General features: G+C 38.6%; 1 protein-coding gene and 1 non-coding gene across 2 annotated transcripts in view; one reads left to right on the forward strand and one right to left on the reverse strand.

Moving 5' to 3' along the window:
- Positions 1-19,221, forward strand: part of LOC113496977 (tyrosine-protein kinase Drl) — a 28,769-nt gene extending 9,548 nt beyond the window's left edge. The window contains exons 2-6 of the mRNA XM_026876395.1: positions 13,849-13,976; positions 16,271-16,966; positions 17,101-17,417; positions 17,527-17,823; positions 18,031-19,221. Coding sequence (XP_026732196.1) covers positions 13,849-13,976; positions 16,271-16,966; positions 17,101-17,417; positions 17,527-17,823; positions 18,031-18,142 — 1,550 coding nt within the window. The 3' untranslated portion in view covers positions 18,143-19,221. The remainder of the gene's footprint in view (positions 1-13,848; positions 13,977-16,270; positions 16,967-17,100; positions 17,418-17,526; positions 17,824-18,030) is intronic.
- A 2,607-nt stretch (positions 19,222-21,828) lies between these two features.
- On the reverse strand, positions 21,829-21,902 carry Trnat-agu. Its single transcript has one exon. It is a non-coding gene; the product is annotated as a tRNA-Thr (tRNA).
- Between the last annotated feature and the right edge of the window lie 961 nt (positions 21,903-22,863).

Here is a 22,863-nt window from a genome sequence, read left to right on the forward strand (position 1 = left end):
CTGAATAAACAAGGCTATTCGAAGTTAAATTTGCTTGCACCGGATATGGCTGCCACTCGAACACATCCATCATGTGGACGTCTAAATGAAGACTTGGTCAACGGTACACCGGCACTTGAGAAGTTGAGACTTGCCTCAACCAACACTAACAATGAATAAAGAAATTCTTACTCCGTCGCCATGAGGATGTGGTCGCCTCACCTGATTTTATGATCAGTAAATCTTTCCGGTTATGAGCTCCTAAATAATAACATTTTATAGGCCCCCGTCGAAGAATTGACGAATGAACACTTACGTTTTATCGAAGTGTCCTGGATTTATGTTTTCCAATGAAGTTCTAACTTTATGTCTTTTCTTTGAAATTCTATGGTTTTTAACCACAAAAGAAAATGTGATTATTTATTTAACTTATGTGTTATCTAAGGGTCGACCACCAAGGTAGTTTGGCAGCACAGCGGGCATTAGCATCTAATCTTTGCATAACAATATACTGTCATGTGTCTGTTTTGCCTTTCAGTTTGTTTAGACACAACTCTTGACCATCGCATGACAAAGATTTATTTAGACAGTAAATCTTTACATGTCTCGAAGTGAATTCTTATGTTTCTCAGCATGGCGTAGGGATGGGTCGAGTCATGGTGTTCCTGTTAGGCCTGGCCCCCCGCGGTGTAGAGCCCGCTGCGGGGACCCGTATGTCCCGAAATTTACATTCTGACTTTGACGGGAACAAGGGTTACATTGTAATATGTTCAGACGTTCTATCACTCGACTAGATGACACCTAAACTTTTTTGAATCAATAAATGCAGACAGACAAATTTGTCAATGTGGTCCCTGGAGAGTGGAGAACGACCCTGTCTTATTGTCCTACAGATTTGTTTACTTTTAAATCCCAAACTGGTTATTGTGTCCAATGTTTATTTTATTAACAAACTAAATATACATTCACCGTTCACCTCGATCAACCGACGTTACTGAATCATTTATTTTCATTACCCTATGTTTTTTTTAAACAGGGTTTTATTTAAAGCATGCTGTAAATTTTTACGTTTATTTGTCAGTTAATTTACTATCAGTTAATATATGTAAATATATTAGAATGATAAAATAAACGGACTCTTTATGACCTCTGGATGAAAACATTGGTTTGTGGAGTTACGTTAGTCAAACATCGTGACACCCTCGCGGGCGTTGAACGGTAGAAGTTGTTGAATAAGAAAATACACTTTTGGGAAGCAGTCCGTACAAATATTGGTTGAATCCGTTCGGAGGTGCGCCTAGACCAATATTTGATGACTAGTGGTCGTTATTACTAGCTAAAGGTGGTACTACGATAAAATTGTTGTTCTCCCCAATGTGGTAATGTTTTAGAAATCTCAAATAAAACCGGACTGAAAGGAAAGTGTCAATGAAATTTTATTGGATTATTCCAAGAAAATTAGAGCATTCGAATTTATTTATCGTTCTTTTTTATTAGGGGCGTTTGTAATACTCATTTCCTTAATTCTTAATGTCGCCCGGTACGATTACGTCGACGTTCTGGTTAAACTTTATTTCTGTCTGAGTTAGTTCGGAGCAATCGTACGTATTAATGGCAGTAATGGGAGACTGCGTTTATTTAACCGCTCGTAACTCGAGTCGTTACGACCGTGTGTGGACTTTTAAAAGATAACTATACAACCACAGAAACTTATTTCCTCACCTCATCCGTCAATTTGGTTCGCCTTTAAGATTGATGAGTTTTCTGGTGTTGAAATAATAACTGAAATATAAAATTCTTGTAAGTTTTACTAGCTGCCTTAATTTATTACGTTACAGAACAATAAATGAAAGACTATAATAGTGTATTATTAAGCAAATGTGAAACTCTTAATCTCAGTCGATCAAAAGTCCTGAAATATGTACAAGTTAGTTTGAAGAGGTTTAAAGCTAACGAGGTATGCTGGGTTGCTAGGTTAATTGTGTCTGTCGACGTATCGTGAATCTCGTGTGCTGAGCCCACATTACCATGTACGAGTGTCCCACTGCCTTCTGATTGCATCGCACAACGTCGTGATCTGGGAAATGTTCACCTCGGCTTTACGGTCACGTTTCTACCTGGACCAAAAAAAAACACATAAAACCCATGCAAATAATGTGCTATAAAAGTCAATACAGATTTACTGACGCAGCTGCATTTTATACAAATGTTACGCGTTATGTATAAATTATGGAAACGATGTCTGTGTACATCTCGTGCTAGAGACGTGTCGTGTTGGTAATAAAGAGGAATGCAAGTACGCGAGCTAATGTGAGCGAGGTGCGCGCTCACCTCGCTTTTTACAAATGCAAATTCAATTCAGCGCTGAAATATCTGCGGGAATATTTCGTATAAAAATGTTTACTCTTTTAAGCTTTATGATTTCGCTTACCACGTCTAAGTGCAGCAGGGTTGCGCCAAAGATTAATTTTGAGTGTATGCTAATACTTCTCTCCACACTCACCCACGGGTGCTCTAATCAAATTGTGCGGTTTCTTAAGGTTGTTAGGGTCGCCGGTTACCATTAGACCCGCTCGCTTTAGTTTGGAGGATCAGATAATTCACAAGAGACTGTTCAGACTGGACCGCTCTACATGTTCCCTCATTAACGTTTCGATTCGTTTCTTTCTTTTGTCCACTTCGATTGCTCGAACTTCTATTTTTCCTGCTCATTTAAAAATCTACGGCATTTGTTTTACTTTTTACATAAACCAAGCAGCCGTTACTCGGTTTTTATTTTCGTTTGTAAAACGCTTTCTTGCTGTTGTTTTTCGAACGCTACCGTTTTTAACTGATCGTAGTTTGCAGTCTTGCGTGGTATGCTCGCCATTTTATATTTTATTTTCATTCTACGTTTTCGTGACTCGACGACTTTAAATTAGTTAAAGATAATAACATAATATGTCGTGTCGACGGCGAGGGTTTCGATAGAACCGGTAGCAAGTTTAAAAGTGGTCCGTCTAATTGTAGCGGGCAACCAGGTGGAATAAAGTTCGGTCTCGCCCGAAGGCTTTAAAAAAAGAATGAGAGGCGTGGCCGAGATGCTGTTTGTTTTCGAGTCGACTTTAATCGACGCCGAAACTGAATCTCCCTCGGTTAGGATCCTTAATTCTGATTTATAGACACCGCATGCTGTTATTATAAAGTTATGGTTACATCTCCCGCAACGGGTGAATTCCCCTTGACGTTCCCAAGTCATAATATCAATTAACTCATTCATAATTCTTCATTAAACTTGTTAATTAAAAAATAAACTCTTCTTTTGATGTAAAATAATAGTTTTTATATTGCTATAATGAGGCAAGAGTTTTGCAGTTACACTAGTTGTGGTTAAAACGAAATTTAGTAGCAGATATCATGACGATTTGTGTGCTAACGACAATGGAGTTAAACGTAAATCTCTAACCACGTTTTGAGATACCAGATACGGGGCCTTAGTTATTACTGTGGGCATTTCTAGGAATAAACGTTGCTTGTTAGTTATACCTTGAAGCAACATTAAATAAATAATAAATAAATAAATGCGGACAACATCACATACATTGTTCTGAACCCAAAGTAAGTTGCTGAAGCACTTGTGTTATGTAATTCAGATACAACGAAGGTACCACAAACACCCAGACCCGAGACAATGCAGAAAATGTGAATTTTTACATTGACCCGACCGGGGATCGAACCCGGGACCTCAGAGCTAGCGACACCTTGAAACCGGTGCGTACGCCACTCGACCACGGAGGTCGTCAACATTGAAACGGGATGGGCTTGTAGAAGGTGACTTGGACAGATTGTCGGCAATTGAAACCCGGTCGGTTATCCGAGTGTTTGCCGGGATAATACAAGCAATCCATCTTGCAGCCAACACTCGATGATGGATCTGAGATGGAGATCACGACTCGTCTCTTTGTTGTTTTGTTTTGTTGATAAACGCCTCGCGCCGCTTATTCCGCCTTATTAGAACCTTGTTACGTTTGAAAGGCCCTTTTCTAAAGTTAATTGGTTCTTGCGTTGTTATTTATCTATTCTATTTCACAATGTCTTGATCGCGCTAGATATGTGGACACGTGAGACTCTAAGCGTGTCTTCTTAACGATATAATAACACCAACGTATTGAAAATTTTATGGACATTAAGCCAGCCTGTTTTTAGATCAAGCCTGTATGTATCCAGTATTGTAAATATTTCGACGGTTGCTCAATGAATACTTTACTTGAATCATGAAGTCGATAACCATCGAATTTAAGTGTGTTAATGTTTATCGAAATATTGGAATCTGAGTGTGTACTATAAAGATGAGCACGAGGTAGGCGATGCGTAGGCTTGAAATGCTTATGGGAGATAACATCATCTTGCGTCGTATCACGGGGTGTCTCCTTAGCTTTCACCAGTGCGTCAGCAATGCCCAATGGGCGCGTGTTGTGACAGCCTCCCACGATAAACTCCATGTTTATATGCGCGCGCGCCGGCCGCCATGTTTGTTTTATCTCGATCCGCTGCGCGTCCGTGTTAATAAATGTCTCGTATTGGAAAAAAAACTTATCTTCCTTTTTTATTCAATATTTTTATGTTCCCTGTATGTTTTATTTAGACATCGAATATTATTAATAATGGATCCTTCGGGTTGTTAGATCAAAATTTTAGATGTAGGTACTGTGCAGGCGTTTTTATGTATTGTTTTTTTGTAGTACAGTTGTGTGGGTCTCATTTTTATTAGGGTTAGAACAAGGGACGATACGTGTTGGTGTATTTTATATTCAAAACAGATGTTATCCTGCGACGATGGCTGGGAAATTAATTGAATTTGTTTTGTTTGTTATTCGATTCGAATCACGCGCATATTAAACATTCCCACATTTGAATTTAACTGGCTACTAACGTTACACGGCTGTTGGATAATATCCATCACGTTGGTAATCTAGCTGGTTAATATTCAAGCATGTCGTCCGTAATGGCAGGCTCGACTGATATAAAACCGATCATTTGTAGTTAGTGTTGATTGCCTAATCTTGTTCTGGTCTGTTGGGCATCAACACGGCTTGTTAGTGAGGGGCATATCCAATTTGTGATCGGAGTGACGAGCATTGTCGCTGTGCCCGGAAACTGTCCCGAGACGGAAGGCGTGGAAAACCGTGTAATTAAATAGCTAAATAGCCCCATCCTCTACACTAGCTGACGTCAGACGTGACTCTCAGTAGCTGTCGTTATTTCAAGCTGATTAGGCATGTTAGTACCAGCAAATAAAATCATACATGTAAGTAACAAAAACTGTTGCATGTAGGTGTATATTATGAATTTTGAATAACCGGCACTAAACACACGTTTACCATCTGCTTTAAAATTTTGATATTCACAATTCGTTTTATCAGAAACGAGATGAGAAATATACAAGGGTACCGGAGGGCAGGCTTCGCTACACCCACCTTTTATAAGTTTTACTCTTTTTGCCCATTGTTTACTTTACGGGCGATGTTTCAAATTTTATGATTTCCATTATGACTGACGGCGGCGGCGTAGGTTTAAATTATATTCTGAACGGTTGCCAAGTCGATAACTCCAGGTCGTGTGCGATTCTTTTCGATTGCCTTCAATTTATGTGATGGGATCCCGCGTTCAATTACCTTTTTTAAAAGCGTTCCTTCGCCGTGCTTTAACGCTTGAAATATAATTCCTCGTGCTTCAGGTTTCCAAGTGTATATGATACGATACGTAGGTGTTCGCTGGGTGTAAACAGGGCAGGTTAAGCACGCCGGCTGGCGTCGACGCTCGTTTTGAGAGCCCTCGTCGAGAGCACTCCACAAACTGCTCTCTTCAAGCCTTCGCCCAACAGACGATTTTTTAAACTGCCCGTAGGTATTGTTTTAGTTCCTTCCATTTTATTTTTTATTTAAACAACAGACGCACACTTGGTGTCAAAATGTCAGAATAGTATTTGCCCATTCTGTGTAATATTTTCCTCCTACCGAGCGTTATAACCTTTCTAAGTTCCAAAGTAAACATTCACCGCCGCCGTCGTGCTTCTGTCCCATACATCGCTTGTGTTAGTACAAATCCACGACATAATACAGTGTAGCGGTCGGATAATATTTGATGAGCGTTATTTGACAAGCGTGTTCGTGTGTTTTGTTATTGGACACCTCCACTCCGCACACAGTTTCTATTTGAACTGCCCTGACACAAACTAATGGGAGTTTTCAGGAACTCGGTGGCCCTTCTTTGAGTACAGCTGTTTGTTTGTACATCTGACGATACGAGAGATTTTCCCAAATACATGATAACACCCGTAGCGGACAGTAATTCGAACGCAGATCTAATCTGACTGCGATAAGAAAAAAATAAATCATATCGGACGATAAGGCATCGATTTTTACGGCAGGAGCTACCGTGCGATAACCTTTTCTGAAGGTTTGTAGTAATCTGACAGATAAGCCCGAGAAATTCGTTGTCGTGTGTATTTGGTGCACGTGGACTGACTCGGTAATTTGGATATAAACGATACAAGACACAAATTCATGGAGGGGTTGGTTATAATCTCGCAACATTTACAAACACGTCACGACCACGTTCGTGCTTAGTTTTTTCTAGTTGACTGCGAGTTGTTTGTCACACAGCACTGGCACTCGAGCTGCCGAGTGAAATGGGTACCTTTTTTGTATGAGGTTCATGTTTCGTTTTGAGCTGTAGAGAGAGGCAATTTAATCTTTCAGCGTTGCTATTAGAGCATTTCTCGGAGCGATAGCTGTTCTTGGAGTTCTAGTTGCGGTTTTTGTGGTCCGCAGGCTAACACGCCGGCCGGGCGCGTAACATGGTCACGACTTCTTGTGGGGAGCGCTGTGCTCGCATAACTAGACAAACATTAGCTCGATACAAAGTGGATACATTTGGAATATGTATTGTGACTTCATTACCCCAGTATTTCAGATTGAAGAAAAGAGAGTTTATCTAGCGACTGATCAAAAATCTCAATACTGGTAGAGCTTTATCAAAACTAAAATGTGATAGGAAAAAAATTATAATTTAGAAGTAGTAGTAGTAGTAGAAGTAGTAGTAGAAGTAGGACTATTCAAATGGTTTTAGCAATGTTTTCTTTGCCCGTATCTTCGTCTTTTGCGATGCATAAACAAGAAGCGCGAGTTAGATCTTCCTTCCTATGTAACGTTAAATGTTTACCTATTCGCGATATAATTCAGCGACAGGTGGGTTCTGTGTGTAGCAGCACTCGTAGATCCGTCGTCGCAACACTCGCGCTCAGCTGATCGTAAACACTCCATGTTTATTTTATTACAACACTTATTTATTGTATCGTTAACGAGCACACCGACAATATACACCAACAATTTGTGGCCCGCATGTAAATAACTTACAGATAATTATACAAACTTGTAAATAATCGACAGTGTTTCCGTATCGCTGCACATCATTAAGAGACGAAACCCAATAAACATGTGGTATCCCTGAGACAAAAAATCAGGAAAAGATTCCGACTGTCAAACTAATTCCTCGGGATTACGAGTGAGGGGCACGCGGGCAAAAAGGCGCATCAATCAACGCGCCAATGCGCTGCAGGGTTTTTTTTAATTTCTACTACACAGTTGTTCGATTGTTATGTATCGCCGGCAACGATCGCTAATTCGAAACCACGTCCCTAATAATACCAGCAATGGATATCCAGTCATTCCGGTCGGCGGAACTCGTTCGAGATAAAAGAAAAACCACGGCAAATTTGCTTGATATGGCCGATGGCACGCATATCACGCGTATTGGTGATTATACCTCAATTAATTGGTCGTTTTCATTCGAATTAATTCATTACAAACGCCTGTTGAGCTTTATAAACATTTTTGTTTGTGTTATTATCTGATACGTAGATACGATAACATCTTCAGCGGTTACAATTAAAACTACAACTTGATGTTATCAATTAACCAATCATATATTATTACACAAGTTTGTTTTATTGTTTAGGATATGTTTTAATTGTAGTCGGTTGTTTGCAATTAATTGAATAAATGTTTTAATAATGCACGTGTTGTTGCATTAGTGTGTAATTAAATGAGAAGGGGAGGTTGGGGACAAATGGTATGTGTAACAGCGCGGTGAAAGATGGTGGTGATTATTGCAAACATTATCTGCGCCCTAAAAGTTATACATCTCTTACGCACCCTCCTCACGACACGTTGGAAACCATATTTAAGGAACACGACTTAGCTACACCTTAAATAGAAAATACACAATATCATAATAGACCAGAAATAATCCAACACCAAAACAAAGGTACCTTTTATGGTTTACGTTCAAGTTTCACGCGCTTTGTTCGATAGAAGTTGGCAAATAAAGTAAAAAGCCTTTTATTTTCGTATTTCTTCCACAATCAAAGGACCGGCAGAACTTTTTTGAGCACATTACCGATAAAAATAAAGTGAACTCTTCGCGCCTTGGTTCGGTACTAACCGACGATAATTTCACAGGGCTTTTGTGTCTGAGATCAGCTTTGATCGCAAGACGTTCGTCCAAATCTTGTTAGGGACAAAGCGCAGGCGGGCTGACAGACGAACAATGAGGGATCGCATTACCCCACCTCACTTCCGGAACGATGACTCCGAAAACCTCAAAGTTTTACACCTGACTACACTTCTATCTGACATTTTCACAAATGCTATTACGCAATTATCGATGGTCGAATTACCAGGTAATGTAATACTATTATCTTTTTAGTGACTATTGTGGACGAATTATGTAAGTTAACTAGAGGGAGAATATTTGTTTGTCATATCTGGTTTTAAACTGTACATTTAAATTGATTCAGCTTTTATAAATATTATGTAAGATACAAGCATCCTTTTTTGGTACAGTCTTTACTTTTCTCGGTACAAGTTTTTATAAAATTGTATTACCTTTTATTACTAACATCAGCATGCGGGCTATTCTCCATTATGTCGACGTTAAAGCGCTTTGTTAAAAGAAAGTTTATTCAGAAACTTAGGGATTACGTTAAGAACGCATTTATGATAAGCATATCCTTTTTAATCTGTCTTTTAATGAATGCTCTATTACAACAGATTTACTTTATTGTCAAAAGTCAAATCTCATCTTTTAAATAGCATTCCCGCTCTCTATTTACTGAAATAAGAACTTATCCCAGGAGAATAACCCAAGAAATATATTATCCTTCACTTTTTACGAACGTCGATATTAGTATCGATAAATAATCGGTTACGAGCGTCTTTTACGATCAAATCGACTATCTCGAACACATTTCGATCCCATATTTTATAGCTGTTTACAATTAACGCGACAAATTTGGTTCATGTGGTGTGTCTGTGTCTCAGATTAAAACCCGGCTAATTCTGTTACCCGACACGTGTAATGAAAACTGGTTCATAAAGGAAGGAATTTTATCAGCTAAAATGTAAAAATAAAAATTATCGATATTGTTGAGAATGTCCCAACAAAAACAGGTATGTCCGGAGTAAGTGTGCAGCGTATGGGTGGCATTAACGCATAATATGACATACGTAGAATAGCAGCTGTTGATACTGCGACCGTGTTCGAACGCGATACTTCGTAATTCCTACCAATAAGGCTACAACCTGAACCCTGTCGCAACCTGTACTACCTAAAACGATTTTATTTTCACGTCCACTATCTATTCTTGGTACATTACGGCGTGTTTTATGGTATCTATTATCACACGTCGTTATGGGATGTGGTAACTGGTAGTGCTGTAAAATGTTAAACAGTTATTTATTTAGCGGTGTGTTGTATCGTACGAATGTGCTTCATAATGCAAATGTGTCAGAGAAATAATAAACGACGGCGTTTTCCCCCGGTTATGAAACGGTAACGTACCCTCGACCGAGTGGAGTGCATTTATGAAAGCGCGCAGTCTTGCACTAGTGATGTGCCGTTTGTAATGTTATCGAATAATTAATAAACCTTTTTTTCATGTTGCTTTTATTACATTTTTAATTTTTATTCATCGTTTTTTTTTATTATAATTCTTAACCATAACACTAGGACTTTTTTTTCATTACATTGTTATGACAGCATTTTTACGGCTATAAATAAACAGGTATACGGAAACCTAAATGACAATTTATTCGTTTTAACTTAATTAACAGATTTTAGAAACACCGGAAACGTGTCATATGAATGTAGAAACTTGTTTTTTCTTATGTTTTTTTTTCTCGTCTTATAAACACATACTTTGTAAATTAAAACCGTTCGACTATCACTATTATTATTCATCCAGAACAAGTTTTGAAAATAATTTATGTTAATTCATTAATTACGACTTAATAATTTAATTACGATGGCTTCATTCATATTAAACCTATAACATTAAAAGATTATATCATTTGTATCGGAGCTGACACGAAACACGGCCAATTACGGTTACCAACAGCGATAATAATAAAATAATAATGTTCTGCATCGGCCATCAGTATGTAAATTTCGAGTGTATTAAATATTTGCACGTCCCTTTTCTCACCTTTATTTCATCGACACCTTTGCACTTTGTTTTATTTTCTTGCACGCCTCGTCCGCATAATTCCACAATAAAGCCTCTGTTGTACCCTAAAATCTTTACATCCATTCCTCGAAGGGGAACTTTCTATACGAAATATCAAGGCGGCCATTGTGCGTCTCTCTATTTTATTCCACACAAATGGGTTTTTGTACTGTAATGAAGGCTTTATTCGGAGGTGCGAATGTAGAATGCGTCAATAGTGAGGAGCACGCGATTCGCGGGATTTGGCTGGCATTTGAGTTATTAAGTTTTATTATTGACAGAATTGTGGTGGGCGCACGTTTTGGAATTCCGCGATTAGTGGCGACGACGCCGCGACGAGCCCGAAGCTCCGTTAGCGTGTTGGAATTAGTTTGAATAAGCAGAAAAAAGTGGGCGCCGGTGGAGGCGGGTGCTCGCCAGTTATCTCTAGTTATTTGTCGTATCAAGTAGTTCTTTTTTCCCCGCCGCCGCATCAAAGGCGCCGCGCACGGTAGCACTCCTGCTGCTTATTACCTATGTGGGAATGTTACAGAACAGCTTCATGTCATACACATTCATTTTTTATAGCTTCTCGTAAAAGAGAGATAACTTTCGTCTGCTACACTCTAAAACTCGCGAGTCGAGGATCGATTTCGTGGAAACAATCTATTAAAACTTTTAAAACAGTGTTCAGGTATTGGCTTAACTATGTTAGATATCGTCAACAGATAAACGAACACCGGTTGTTGGATTTGTTCAATAAATAACAGATCCCAATAGAAAGTTCCTTAACCTCTTTATTATGGTTAAGATATACGCCATTTTTCTTAAAAACAAGCATGTTTTTATAAAATTATAATTTATGTAAATTCAAAATAAATACGTTTTATTTTATAACCAACATTGTGGAATAATATAATAAAACGGTCAGGACCATTATTAGGTAGAAATATTCATAGAAAGATGTTCCGAATTAATTAGGTACCAACAAATTGAAAATACTGTCCATCAAATTCATTTGACTGGAACCCAACTAAAGTCATAGTTCCACAAAGACGAAGCTAAATGATAAGGTACAGTTATAAAGCGTGGTCCGATAAGCCGAAAGCGCAGCGCCTCCACGTGTCGCAGCGATTAGTCGCAGTCGCAGTCCCAGTCGCGAGACTGAAGTCGCACGCGGCGCGTATGCAAATTACATCGTTCCTTAGTGTCACTCGTTAGCGGTTAATCGCTTTTATCGCGCCAAGAATAAACAAATACCCATTAAAAGCGTTAACATGATTAAATATAATCGCATTCAAGACAACGTCGCGTTGCCTCGTTTGCATGCATACCTGTGTAAAGCGAGAATGTTTAGATAGGACCTTATTATTTTATGATAATAGACTTCGTAATTCTAATGGACTATTAATAATTTGTAGATGGTGCTCGTCTTTGCAACATGACGAGAGTAGAATTTCATTTAAAACATCCTAATTAAAATGAATTCCCTCATGAAAGTAATTGTGAGATGAGTATTTATCCTAGACCCGATACTTTTATTTATCCTAATAAAACTTCTTGTCAGCTAACTAATACTCATTGGTACCTATCTACTAGATGCAGTAGAGACCCGTTTCTTGCGTTCAATTCCTTGTTTGGCCAACATGGTATCAAATAAGTACTTAAATACGAAGTTGTTAGTGTCTAAGCACGTGTTCAGATAGCTATCGGTTTCGATAAAGCCCGGTGTCGTATTTACCCATGTTATTTGAATGTTAGCAGTTATTTTGATCAGATGTTATCATTTCGCGGTACTTGAAATTAAAAACACCTCGGAGAATATAAGACTAACTGTGTTGGCATTAAAGTGCAGTAACTTGATGCACATGGCTTAAATTATGTGGACAGTTGTGACTAGATCTACGATTATAGAGGGGTGCGTGCCGTAATAGAGCACCTTGTGTCGTTTGCCATTTGAATATCCTTTCATGATTTTTTTCTAAGGTAATTTTTTTGCTTGGTATTTGGTAAGACCGACCTCCTTAGGCATTTGCAGAAAAGTGCCACTGAGGGAATCAGTAAAAGAGTCTCCTTCTCTTCCCCTTTTTGTAATTGATTTTAGGATTGGAAAAACGAAAAATAGGTGCATTACCATAAGGATCTCGTCTCAAAATTTACAAGGAACTCTAAAAACGTAACATTAAATCATAAAGTTAATGATCTCGAAACATGATATGATGTGAGACATGTATAATAATAACTAAACGGGTTCGGAGAAAAGTGTCGTTCGCAGGAAGCTCTTATTAGGTAGTGGTAATCTACAAGACGGAGATATTGCTCGTTTGTGGCTACTGCGGCTTGTTAACGTATTTGGGCACCAGATTGCATACGGTACGACGGCTGAACGGGATGCTTCCATTTTCGACGAAATTGTTGCTTGTTGGTTATTTGATTACAACTTGATTATTACGTGTTACGGGAGGTAGTGAAACAAATGAGCTTCTTGTTAGACTGAGGTTTTTGCCGTGTCTTTAAAATTTTCTTTCTAAATGGTAGAGATTTTAGTAAGGATATACGAGAACAAATAATTTCTTGGGTATCAAGTACTAGGACATCTATTGCTATTGCTTTCCTATTGCTTCTAAACTTAGAAGGTTGAACACGCAAAAAAGCCCCAGAATCCACATTAAGAACTTCATATACTGCATGGCCTCACTTAAAACACTCGCCCCAAACGAAATTTCGCTCACAAAAAACCTCTCAGTAGTCAGTTTTGGCCATGAACTGAACATTTTTTTCTCTAAACCAGGTTCTCATGATTTGTGGACAGGTGGCGCGGGCGTCGCTTCGCGGTGTCTTTGAGGTAGCTCTTTGATCTCGCCGCCTCATTGTGCGCTCGCGTACAAAAGTTTTTGCCTTAAATTGTCGGATATTGATGTGTACTGATCTGTTGTGAACTCTCAATAGATTCGGTAGTGCTTAGAAAATGTTTCGTAGGAAGCAGACCGTCTGGCGTCATATTTCTTGTATTATTGTAATAGGAGTAGAGTTTACATCAACGAAAAGGCATAACAAGACATTCTGATATGTATTGTTTAGAGATTAAACAATAGGATTGGAATACGACAAACATGCAGTAGTCACGTACAGTTAGCAAAACATTCAATCACCTTTGGCTCCATTAACTAATGAGTAATTATAAAATAAACAATGACTTATGTAAGACCTAGACCACCAACACCTTGCGGTATTATGCTTTGAGTTACTCTAAGCTATTCTAGAGACAGCTTCATTATTTAAGGAAACCTTGAATTTTGTGTAATTATTCAATTGTTTTTAATTTGGGTATCTCTTGTCCTCAGGTTTGACAGCAGAACTGTTCTATGTGCGTGACGGGCAGATCAATGAGTACGCTCTCAACTTCGTGGTGCCGGTGCCCGCTACCATCAGCGACCTGCACTTCACGTGGCAGAGTCTTACGAGGAAACCGGTAAATATCTACCACCTAGTAATTTACTTGAGATTGTAGGCATGAAGGACTGATAAGAACGGTGGTTCCGATCGGGATCAGGACATACTTATTTTCAGTTTTGGGATGAATTCTCTGTTTATGGGATGGGACGACGACGTTCAATATTAGTAGTGAAACAGCGCAAAGTTAACTGGATAGAAAGACATCAAGGAAAAAAAAATGTTTTATAAATAGAATAAAATTTCTCGTGACTAAAATCTTCTGCGGAATTTTATTTGCAATCATAATCGACACGCAGGTCATTGATTTAGCCGCCACGCTTATCAAGGAGCGAAGTACAATTATCATCACGCATAAATTGTAAAAGGCTACATAGGTGAAAGGTTTTTAATCTCAAGTCAACAGACAGCAATTATCTAAGAATTCACACAAGGAAAACGGTAAAAATAAAATCGAGTTATTTAAATATAAAACCAGTCGATAGGAATGGATCTTCGTGTTGGTTTAGCGAACAATCGATTTGATGAAACAATCGCACTATTATGGTAATGCGGGCCACGGAACGAATGCGAAATTGATCATCGACGATCGCACGTCCTAAGTCAACAACTCTTTACTCACAATTAGCAAATTGTTTTGGATAGAGAGTTTTATATAATTGGAATCAGCCTTAACAACTTCAGTCAATTAATTAGGTTAAAGGGAAAAGTTTATTCTTTTATGCTGTCGGACCGGGAATCTCATGTTTACTTTTATCGCAAACGAGCCATTCTTATGGTAATACAGCGGTCCCGACTCGAATTTAGACAACTTTCTTTTAGTTTCTTTAAAATAATTTCCTTTGCAACATCTGCCCCAGCTTTTGATTGATTATGCTATTCTTGCGAATAATTCTTACATTTACTCGTTTGGGTCTAATTCAAATGACTTCGCTTTTCATGCTAATGCCGCCGGCGGCTGATCACGACGCAGCACCACATTATTCAATACGTATCCCGGGTTCTGCATCGTAACCAAATATTATGTGCATTTATTTATTTTATCCGTAGCCGTCAGCACACACGACCAACGCAGACTAAAAGAAATCAGTTGAGCGGCATTGCATTTTGATCGGGAGCGACGCGACGTCCACTTTACATATTCAATACTCAGCCAACAAAAGTAGCATCCGAAGTATTCTGCAAACAGGTTCAGTGAACTTGTCATTAAGGCATTGCTTGTTTAGGATTATATTTGCAAGTCATACGAACACGCTCACCAGATTACGGGACGCTTCATCAATTTGAATGTATTCATGGCGCCGTCTGTAGGATTTGATGGCGTTACCTACGTGTATAATGGGTAAATTTTAGATCTCGCCGCTTTGAATTAAAGGGTTTATCAAGGATTACGTGTAACATGAATATTTCTTAAGTAGTCTTTTGAAATCGGCGACGTCGTGCTGAGCTTGCAGCATCGAAAAATAAATATAGTGAGTCTGGTTCGGTCGCGATCACGCGGCCGAGCCCTTAGCTCGTTATCAACATCTCGGCGAGCTTTGTGCGCCGCCACTATCAGATCTGCCATTTCCCCTCACTTTACCGCGCTACTCCCTTATTTATATGGCGGCGCCTTTGACTAGGCCGAACAAATATTTGGGAACCAGTTAACTAGCGCCGATGAACGGCTCCGCCACCATTGTCTGTGCGCACCGTGTGCCCACTGATAATATTTAATTAGCAGCCGCGGTGTCGCACCTCCGCCACTTTACAAGCCGCGCCCGTTGCCTAAGAGATGCATGCATGATGAGCCGGCCAAAGGGCCCGCGGCGATTATTGTTTGTTTAACAATTCATGTAACACCGCCTGATGATTAGTTTGATAATGAGCGCCAGCTTATGATCATAATATTTAAAAACCGGTTTCATAACAAACTCGACGCGATATAAAACATGTGCACAACAGACCGGCCCGCGGCTTGTCACAATACGTTCACGTCATCCGCATAAGGAAAACATAAAGCACATCGAACGAGCCAACAGCTACATATGCAAATATAGCTGATGGGCAACGGTAACAGAGTATGTCGTTTGTATATCCGATAAAGGAGTGATGTTCGTGCTCTCACGGTAGGTTAGTTCGACATTTGATCTCGTCTGACACGGCTTGGATGCACAGATGGACCGTTTAGGGTCGCCTTGCGTGCCGTTGTCCGTCAATTGCGCGCACTGATACTGTTACATCGTGATGGGACTTTACCGTTAGGAATGTGTCAAGCTCACATCAACAACAAAACGCAATTTGACTTGAGTAACGTATTGTATTTTGTTGCAGTTACCATACACAGTATCCGTGCAAGTGGGTGGGTCGGGTGGGTCAACGGAAGCCATGCACCCACCAACACTTAACATTTCGAGTGAGGGGTACGTGCCTACGGAGCCGCAAACTTGGCGAGTGGACTTGCCCTGCACTCACACCGTCGCCGCTGAAGTGGACATTCTTATAGTGTTAAACGTGTCAACGGGTTCCTCGTCCTCTACGTTGCTATTCCGCCGAAAAAAGATATGTCTTAAAGAGGCTCCAAGACCACCCGTTAGAGTAGACAGTGTACCGCATGCGCCAACATCTGCAGACATATTCTATGCGGGGGCCGGTTGCGCTGGCGGAGCCATCCTTATAGCGGCGGCAGCTGCTGCAGCCTGCAGGGCCCGAGCGAGGAAATTGCGAAGAACGAGAAGTGATGAACAAGACGCTCATGCTTTTTTACCTGATTCGTCATGCAAGTCTGCTGCTAGCTACACCAGCTATCGTAGACCTACCTCAATACCAGCCGCGGCGGCCGAGGAAAAAGCGAGAGATTTGCAACAGAGAATAGCGGAGCTGACTATACAGCGATGCCGAGTCAGACTGCGGTCAGTAGCTATGGAGGGAACCTTTGGTCGCGTGTACAGAGGTACCTACGCTGATGAAGACGCACGGGAGCAAGAAGTCCTCGTGAAAACTGTGGCTGAACATGCCTCTCAAGTGCAGGTAATTTTTGTTATGTTTACGTCTGATTTAATAGCTACTTCAAATTTTAATGTTTTCAATAATAAACTATTTACTAAAACTAAAACTATAATTAAAATATCCTTTGTACTAATATCATGATATATTGCTCTTAGGTATCCCTGCTTTTGCAAGAAGGATGTATGTTATACGGGTTGCATCACGAAAGAGTACTCTCAGTACTCGGTGTTAGCATTGAGGATCAGACGGCTCCGTTCCTACTGTATCCTTGGAACTCGACGTGGCGGAACTTGAAGCAGTTCCTGCTGGCCTGCCGAGGGGTCTCGCTGGGAGGGCCGGGCGCTGTGGGCGCGCCGCCCCCGCCGCTCACCACACAGCATGTCGTGAGAATGGCCCTCCATGCCTTAGATGGACTGCTGTACCTTCACTCACAGCATGTCTTACATAAGGACATCGCCGCTAGGAATTGCATGTAAGTATACTTACTATATCAATGTTCACTGATTACACAATCGTGATAATGCTTTCAGTTCGCTATCTCACGTTTTATAAAATGTTTATAATGATTCTTTCTTTAACAGAGTGGACGAAAATCTTCGAGTGATGATCGCCGACAACGCTTTATCACGAGATCTTTTCCCTGCTGATTACCACTGTCTCGGTGACAACGAGAACAGGCCAATCAAGTGGTTAGCGCTGGAGGCACTCACCAAGAGACAATTCAGTCCAGCGGCTGACGTTTGGGCCCTAGGAGTGTTACTATGGGAGCTCACTACGCTGGCTCACCAGCCGTACGCTGAGGTGGACCCCTTCGAGGTAGCCGCGTACTTAAGGGACGGCTACCGGTTGCAGCAGCCCGCCAACTGTCCAGATGAACTGTAAGCATACATATTAGTTATTTCCACGCGATTCGTTCGGCACGCGAATGTCTTGTCTGGGCCGCAGCCAATTTGAATAGTATTTTGGTAGTTGAACGTTGTTTATGTTCGCTAATGTAAAGTTCATTCTCCTCAATTACTAAAGTAATGTGAGACGACTGCGTGCCAAATGTTTAGTTCAATACTGAACTGTTGTTTGTTTTGTAGGTTCGCGGTGATGGCGTACTGTTGGGCGATGTCGCCCGACGACCGGCCGACGTTGCCGCAGCTGCAGATCTTCCTGAGGGACTTCCACACGCAGCTCACGAGATTCGTTTAAATCATTCCTTTATGACTTTTAGAGATCCCAAAGACGACAATAAAGTGTTAAATAAAGTCAACTATAGTGAGATACATTGTGGACGCGAGAGGCCTTACCGTGAAGTGCGAGTGACCGTGTACAGTGGACTTTAAGAGACTGATTATATGCGTTTATTTGATTGTAAATTATTTAATTGAACGTTGTTATCACATATTTGGTTTTCATCTCCATGTATTTCTATCGGTTCCATCTATGGTTTTGCCCTAGATTGTCTAATACTTGCTTGATATTATTACTTACTGGTACACCACGCTGTATTACGGAATAAATAGAATATTAATGGTAATTGCACAAATTGCTTCCAGTAAAGGTAAAAACCTGAGGTAATAACCTGCGTAGGAAGCTACAATCACGCCTTATATTGCTTAGTCAAGTACCGAATGTAGCAATTATTATTAGAATGATCTCATTCACATTACATACATATGGCGGGCAAATGCAGCGTGGTGGACGGAGTAAGTACACACTGATTATATGTATTAGAAATCTTTGTCAAAATAGTTCGTCTATATTCACGATGAAAATTATGTTGAAAATAAAAGACGATTTTGTTCGAAACCCTTGGATCGAAACATATAATCTCATTGGACATGTATTATTTGAATCATACCATGAGGAAAATGTATTCTATTACATAATGTATTAAATAACTTATATCAAACATGATTCGTTTGAGGATTTCGAATTTAATTGTTTTCGAAGGATTCCCGCCGTTTACTTTTTTCTTCTTTTAGAAATGTCAGCACAGCTTTACCGTTTTTGAATTTAGAAAAAAGTTTTCGCTTAACATACCAGCTATTCAATATGTGATAACCACTGATAAAAATAGCTCTCATAGACAAATGATAATTCTTGCGTAACGATGACATTCTTTAAAAATTGAAGGTCTAATTTATTATGCGATAAAGCACGTGACTTTCACTAAATATATTTACCCTCATTTGCATGGGCGCCTTTTTTACGCGCGTTAAAAAAGCTTTCAGTTACATTCTTGATTAAAATCTAATTCCAAAAACCTCTCCAAAAAAGCTCAATTACATCTAACAAATGCATAATTACCCTAAAAAGTATTTGTTCCATTTAAACGCTTTTTTAATGGCCGCTAAAGACGGCCTGTGCAAATGGCGACCAACGCTACTTGTAGGTTACGCATAAAGAAATGTCACTTGTCTAGGAGGTAGTTCTCTATTCGTTAGACCTTATTTCGATTTAGAAAAATGACACTGTAATTAAAATATTTGAACCTCGATACTGCCATATTAGGTATAGATACATTTTGTAAATAATATATAGCTGATAGCAATTGTATTGTATAATACGTAATATTGAATGTGCCTCAGAGTTTATCAAGACGTTTATAAGTGTTTAGAGTATTATTATTGATTAAGACTGGACTAGAAACAATTTTAACTATAGAATATTTAAAACTGTCGTACAACTTTGTCTATTATTAGAATGTTTGTAACTGTACGCGACTGTACTCGTTCTTATTTATAGATTTCTTTAACAACGTTTGCGAGAGTACCATCGCGTACAGTCATAAACATTTATATCTATGAATCAATCATGAAAGTAAATTATTATTGGTCATTAGCGTGTCTAAAATATTAGCTATTCGGTCTTATTTAAAGCTATTCAATAAATTAATGATTACCGATTTATTTATTTAATCAATTCTATAATCTTTGATTTGAAATAGATTTTATATAATCATGTGTAATTAAATACATGACAACATTATTATAATACGAACAAATTATTTAATAGTGACTCATTATTTATTGGTCATATAAAGATAAAAGTAGAAAAAAAACCAACGTACTGAATATATTAGAACAAGAAGGATTTGAAAATAAAAACAAACTTTTTATCGATTGACTTAAATTAATCACTTTAATTATTAGAATCTTTTTAAAGATGTGTAATATTCTTAAAAAAGTTTTCTCTAAAAATTAAACCTTTTTTATAAAGACTATTTTCTAGTGTAAACACCGCACATTGCATTTGAGACATGGTAACATTGATGTGAACTAGAGCTATCCAGTCAATCAAATTTTGTTGATATTTTAGTAGATTCGACACCGTTTGTATTTCGACCCGATATTCGGGCGACGTACATTTGTACATGTGTAAATATCGTAAGACACAATGTGAATATATGAGTGATTAATATTGTATGTGTGTTTCTCTTTCCCACTCACTACCACTTCCTAATTTAGTTGCTACCTCACCATGCCCAAACGTTTAAACCGATTTTGATATTTTTTGCTATAGAGGTAGCTCACACCCAAGTTTAACAGACGGGGTTTTTTATCATTTAAAAACGACATCCTCGTATGCGAAGTTGCAGGCAACTGCTAGTGTGTCCAACAAAGTTCCATTTTATCATCATAAGACAGATCTATTTTGTTTTTGCTTTCGTTACTTCCAGTAAGCATATGATATGAAAATCAACAACGTTTATTATATTAATGTATTCAAACATTTAAACAGACCAATATTCGATAAAAGGTTCACTAATAAAAGAATAAACCGAATATTTGAACAAAAAAAGACAATACGGAACATTTTAAATACAGCAATAAATAAACCGAAGTATGTATATGTCTCACTTGTCTCGCCGATCGCTCATGAAACAAATTGCAGCAAATTTTTCGTCGAGCGAGCTTTATTACATGCACGCCCCAACGTACAAATGTGCTTCTATGTATTGGTTATAGGCTTTTTATCCTGCATTTGTTTGTGTAGCCAGGGCGTTAGTGGGGCTCGTCCACACTGAGCGTTGAAGTCACTGAAATTTTTGAATACAAATGAATTTTGGATGAAATAATTGATTTGTCAAGGAACTTTGTGACCATTTATTGTTGCCTGACCTTGATTTTTCTTAGTAATTGTTGTCAAACGGGAGTAAGGGTCTGGCTATCACGGTTCATGAGATTCAGCCTTAGTTTTCGACACATACAATGGTTATAAAACTAAAACAATAAAAAAACTTTATTTCTCATCATCAGAAAAGAAACTCAGTAAACTTCTTTATGTTATCTGTCTCTTTCGTTGTCTGTGTTATCAACAGTAGGGATCTACTAATATAATATTATAAATGGGAAAGTTACTCTGTCTGTCTGTTATGTTATGTTTCAAGCCTAAATCACTGATCTGACTGAGAGTTGACCTTAAGAAAGAACATGGGATAGTTTTTATCCCGGACTTTTGAAGAGTTATCTTGGAAACGCGATATAACCGACATCGACGGGCAAAAAGCTAGTAATAATATATGCATGACAAGACAGACAAAACACGTACTAGGAAAGTAAATTAAAAATCCTAAACAGTACGATTAGAAGTACGGTTGTCCTTATGTTAAGTTTCCTATGACTACTATTTGTACAACCGTTTTAGTCGGCTTCCCATGTTTATCGTCAACGAACACCAAAGATGCTAAAAACGCTAAAATCAAACTATGTATTTGCGTGTGCTATAACACCTCTCACCTATAAGGCCACTGGAAAAAGATTTGCAAAGTGATCCTTTTCATTTCGAATGCGAAAACAAAATCAGAATATGCGTAATCGAAATATCAGTAAATTGTCGAAAAAGCAACTACATACAAGTCATTTGGCAAAACATTGATACAACTATTATTGAGGCCCCGGCGAGATTCGAACTCACGATCTCCTGTTTACTAGACAGGCGCTTTAACCAACTAAGCCACGGCGCCTACGACCATTAGGCCGAAATTTTGAAATACATTCCTGAACACACTATAAGTAACGTCAAAGATAAATTAACAATGGATAAATGAACAATGACATGGTGTTTATTATTTAGTGTTGATAACAGCGTTATCAATGATATTGTTATTGTAGAATTATGATAACAAAGTATAAGTAAGTAACGGAATAATGCCTCAACACGTTTGTTTGTTTGTTTCATTCTATTGATTTCATAGGGATATTAAAAAACCTTTTTTAATATATCAATGAGTTTATTTATAACTTTTTTTGGGAGTTGTTGAAGAAGCTATATCCCGTGATAACCTTTTGGTGGGAAACGCGTCATCATATTTATATTTAGAAGCAAAATATGTAGGTGATTTATTTTTAATAGGAACGTAACCTGTTTATTTTTATAGATAACAGCTTCTTGCTAACCAAGATTCTTAGAGAAGGGTCTTATTACATTTTTGAACACATACTTTTGTATTTTCTTTAGATTTCCAGAGATAAATGGCTCCAGCTGGCCAGTGAGGTGTCTAGTTCCAATATTTTGGCTGCCTATTTATTGCTTACTTAAATAGGTCTATACCTGGTTTATAGATTTGGCAAATCATTTTAGCCTATTGAGTTTGTTTTAAAAGGGATTTACGACCTCCTTTATAATTTTTTGACGAGTGCTATTACACTTGCATCATTTTAGAAATGGCAACACAGAAGTAGGGTAAATAAAAAAATATTAGTAAATAAAAAATTCTTCAAATTCAATTATTTTAAATGTATGTTTAATTTATATTCTGCTCATAAGCCTCATTCTGAATATAGGTGTTTAATAATATTCGTATATTCTAGTCATAAATTTTACCTACTTAACCACTTGTGACCTTTAGAGGTCGCTATGAATTATCAAGGACACAAAAACAAGGTAGGTTTAATTGCTTTAACATTCCATTGAACATATATCTA

Source organism: Trichoplusia ni, chromosome 8 (assembly GCF_003590095.1).
Source record: "Trichoplusia ni isolate ovarian cell line Hi5 chromosome 8, tn1, whole genome shotgun sequence".
NCBI classification, from domain to species: domain Eukaryota; kingdom Metazoa; phylum Arthropoda; class Insecta; order Lepidoptera; family Noctuidae; genus Trichoplusia; species Trichoplusia ni.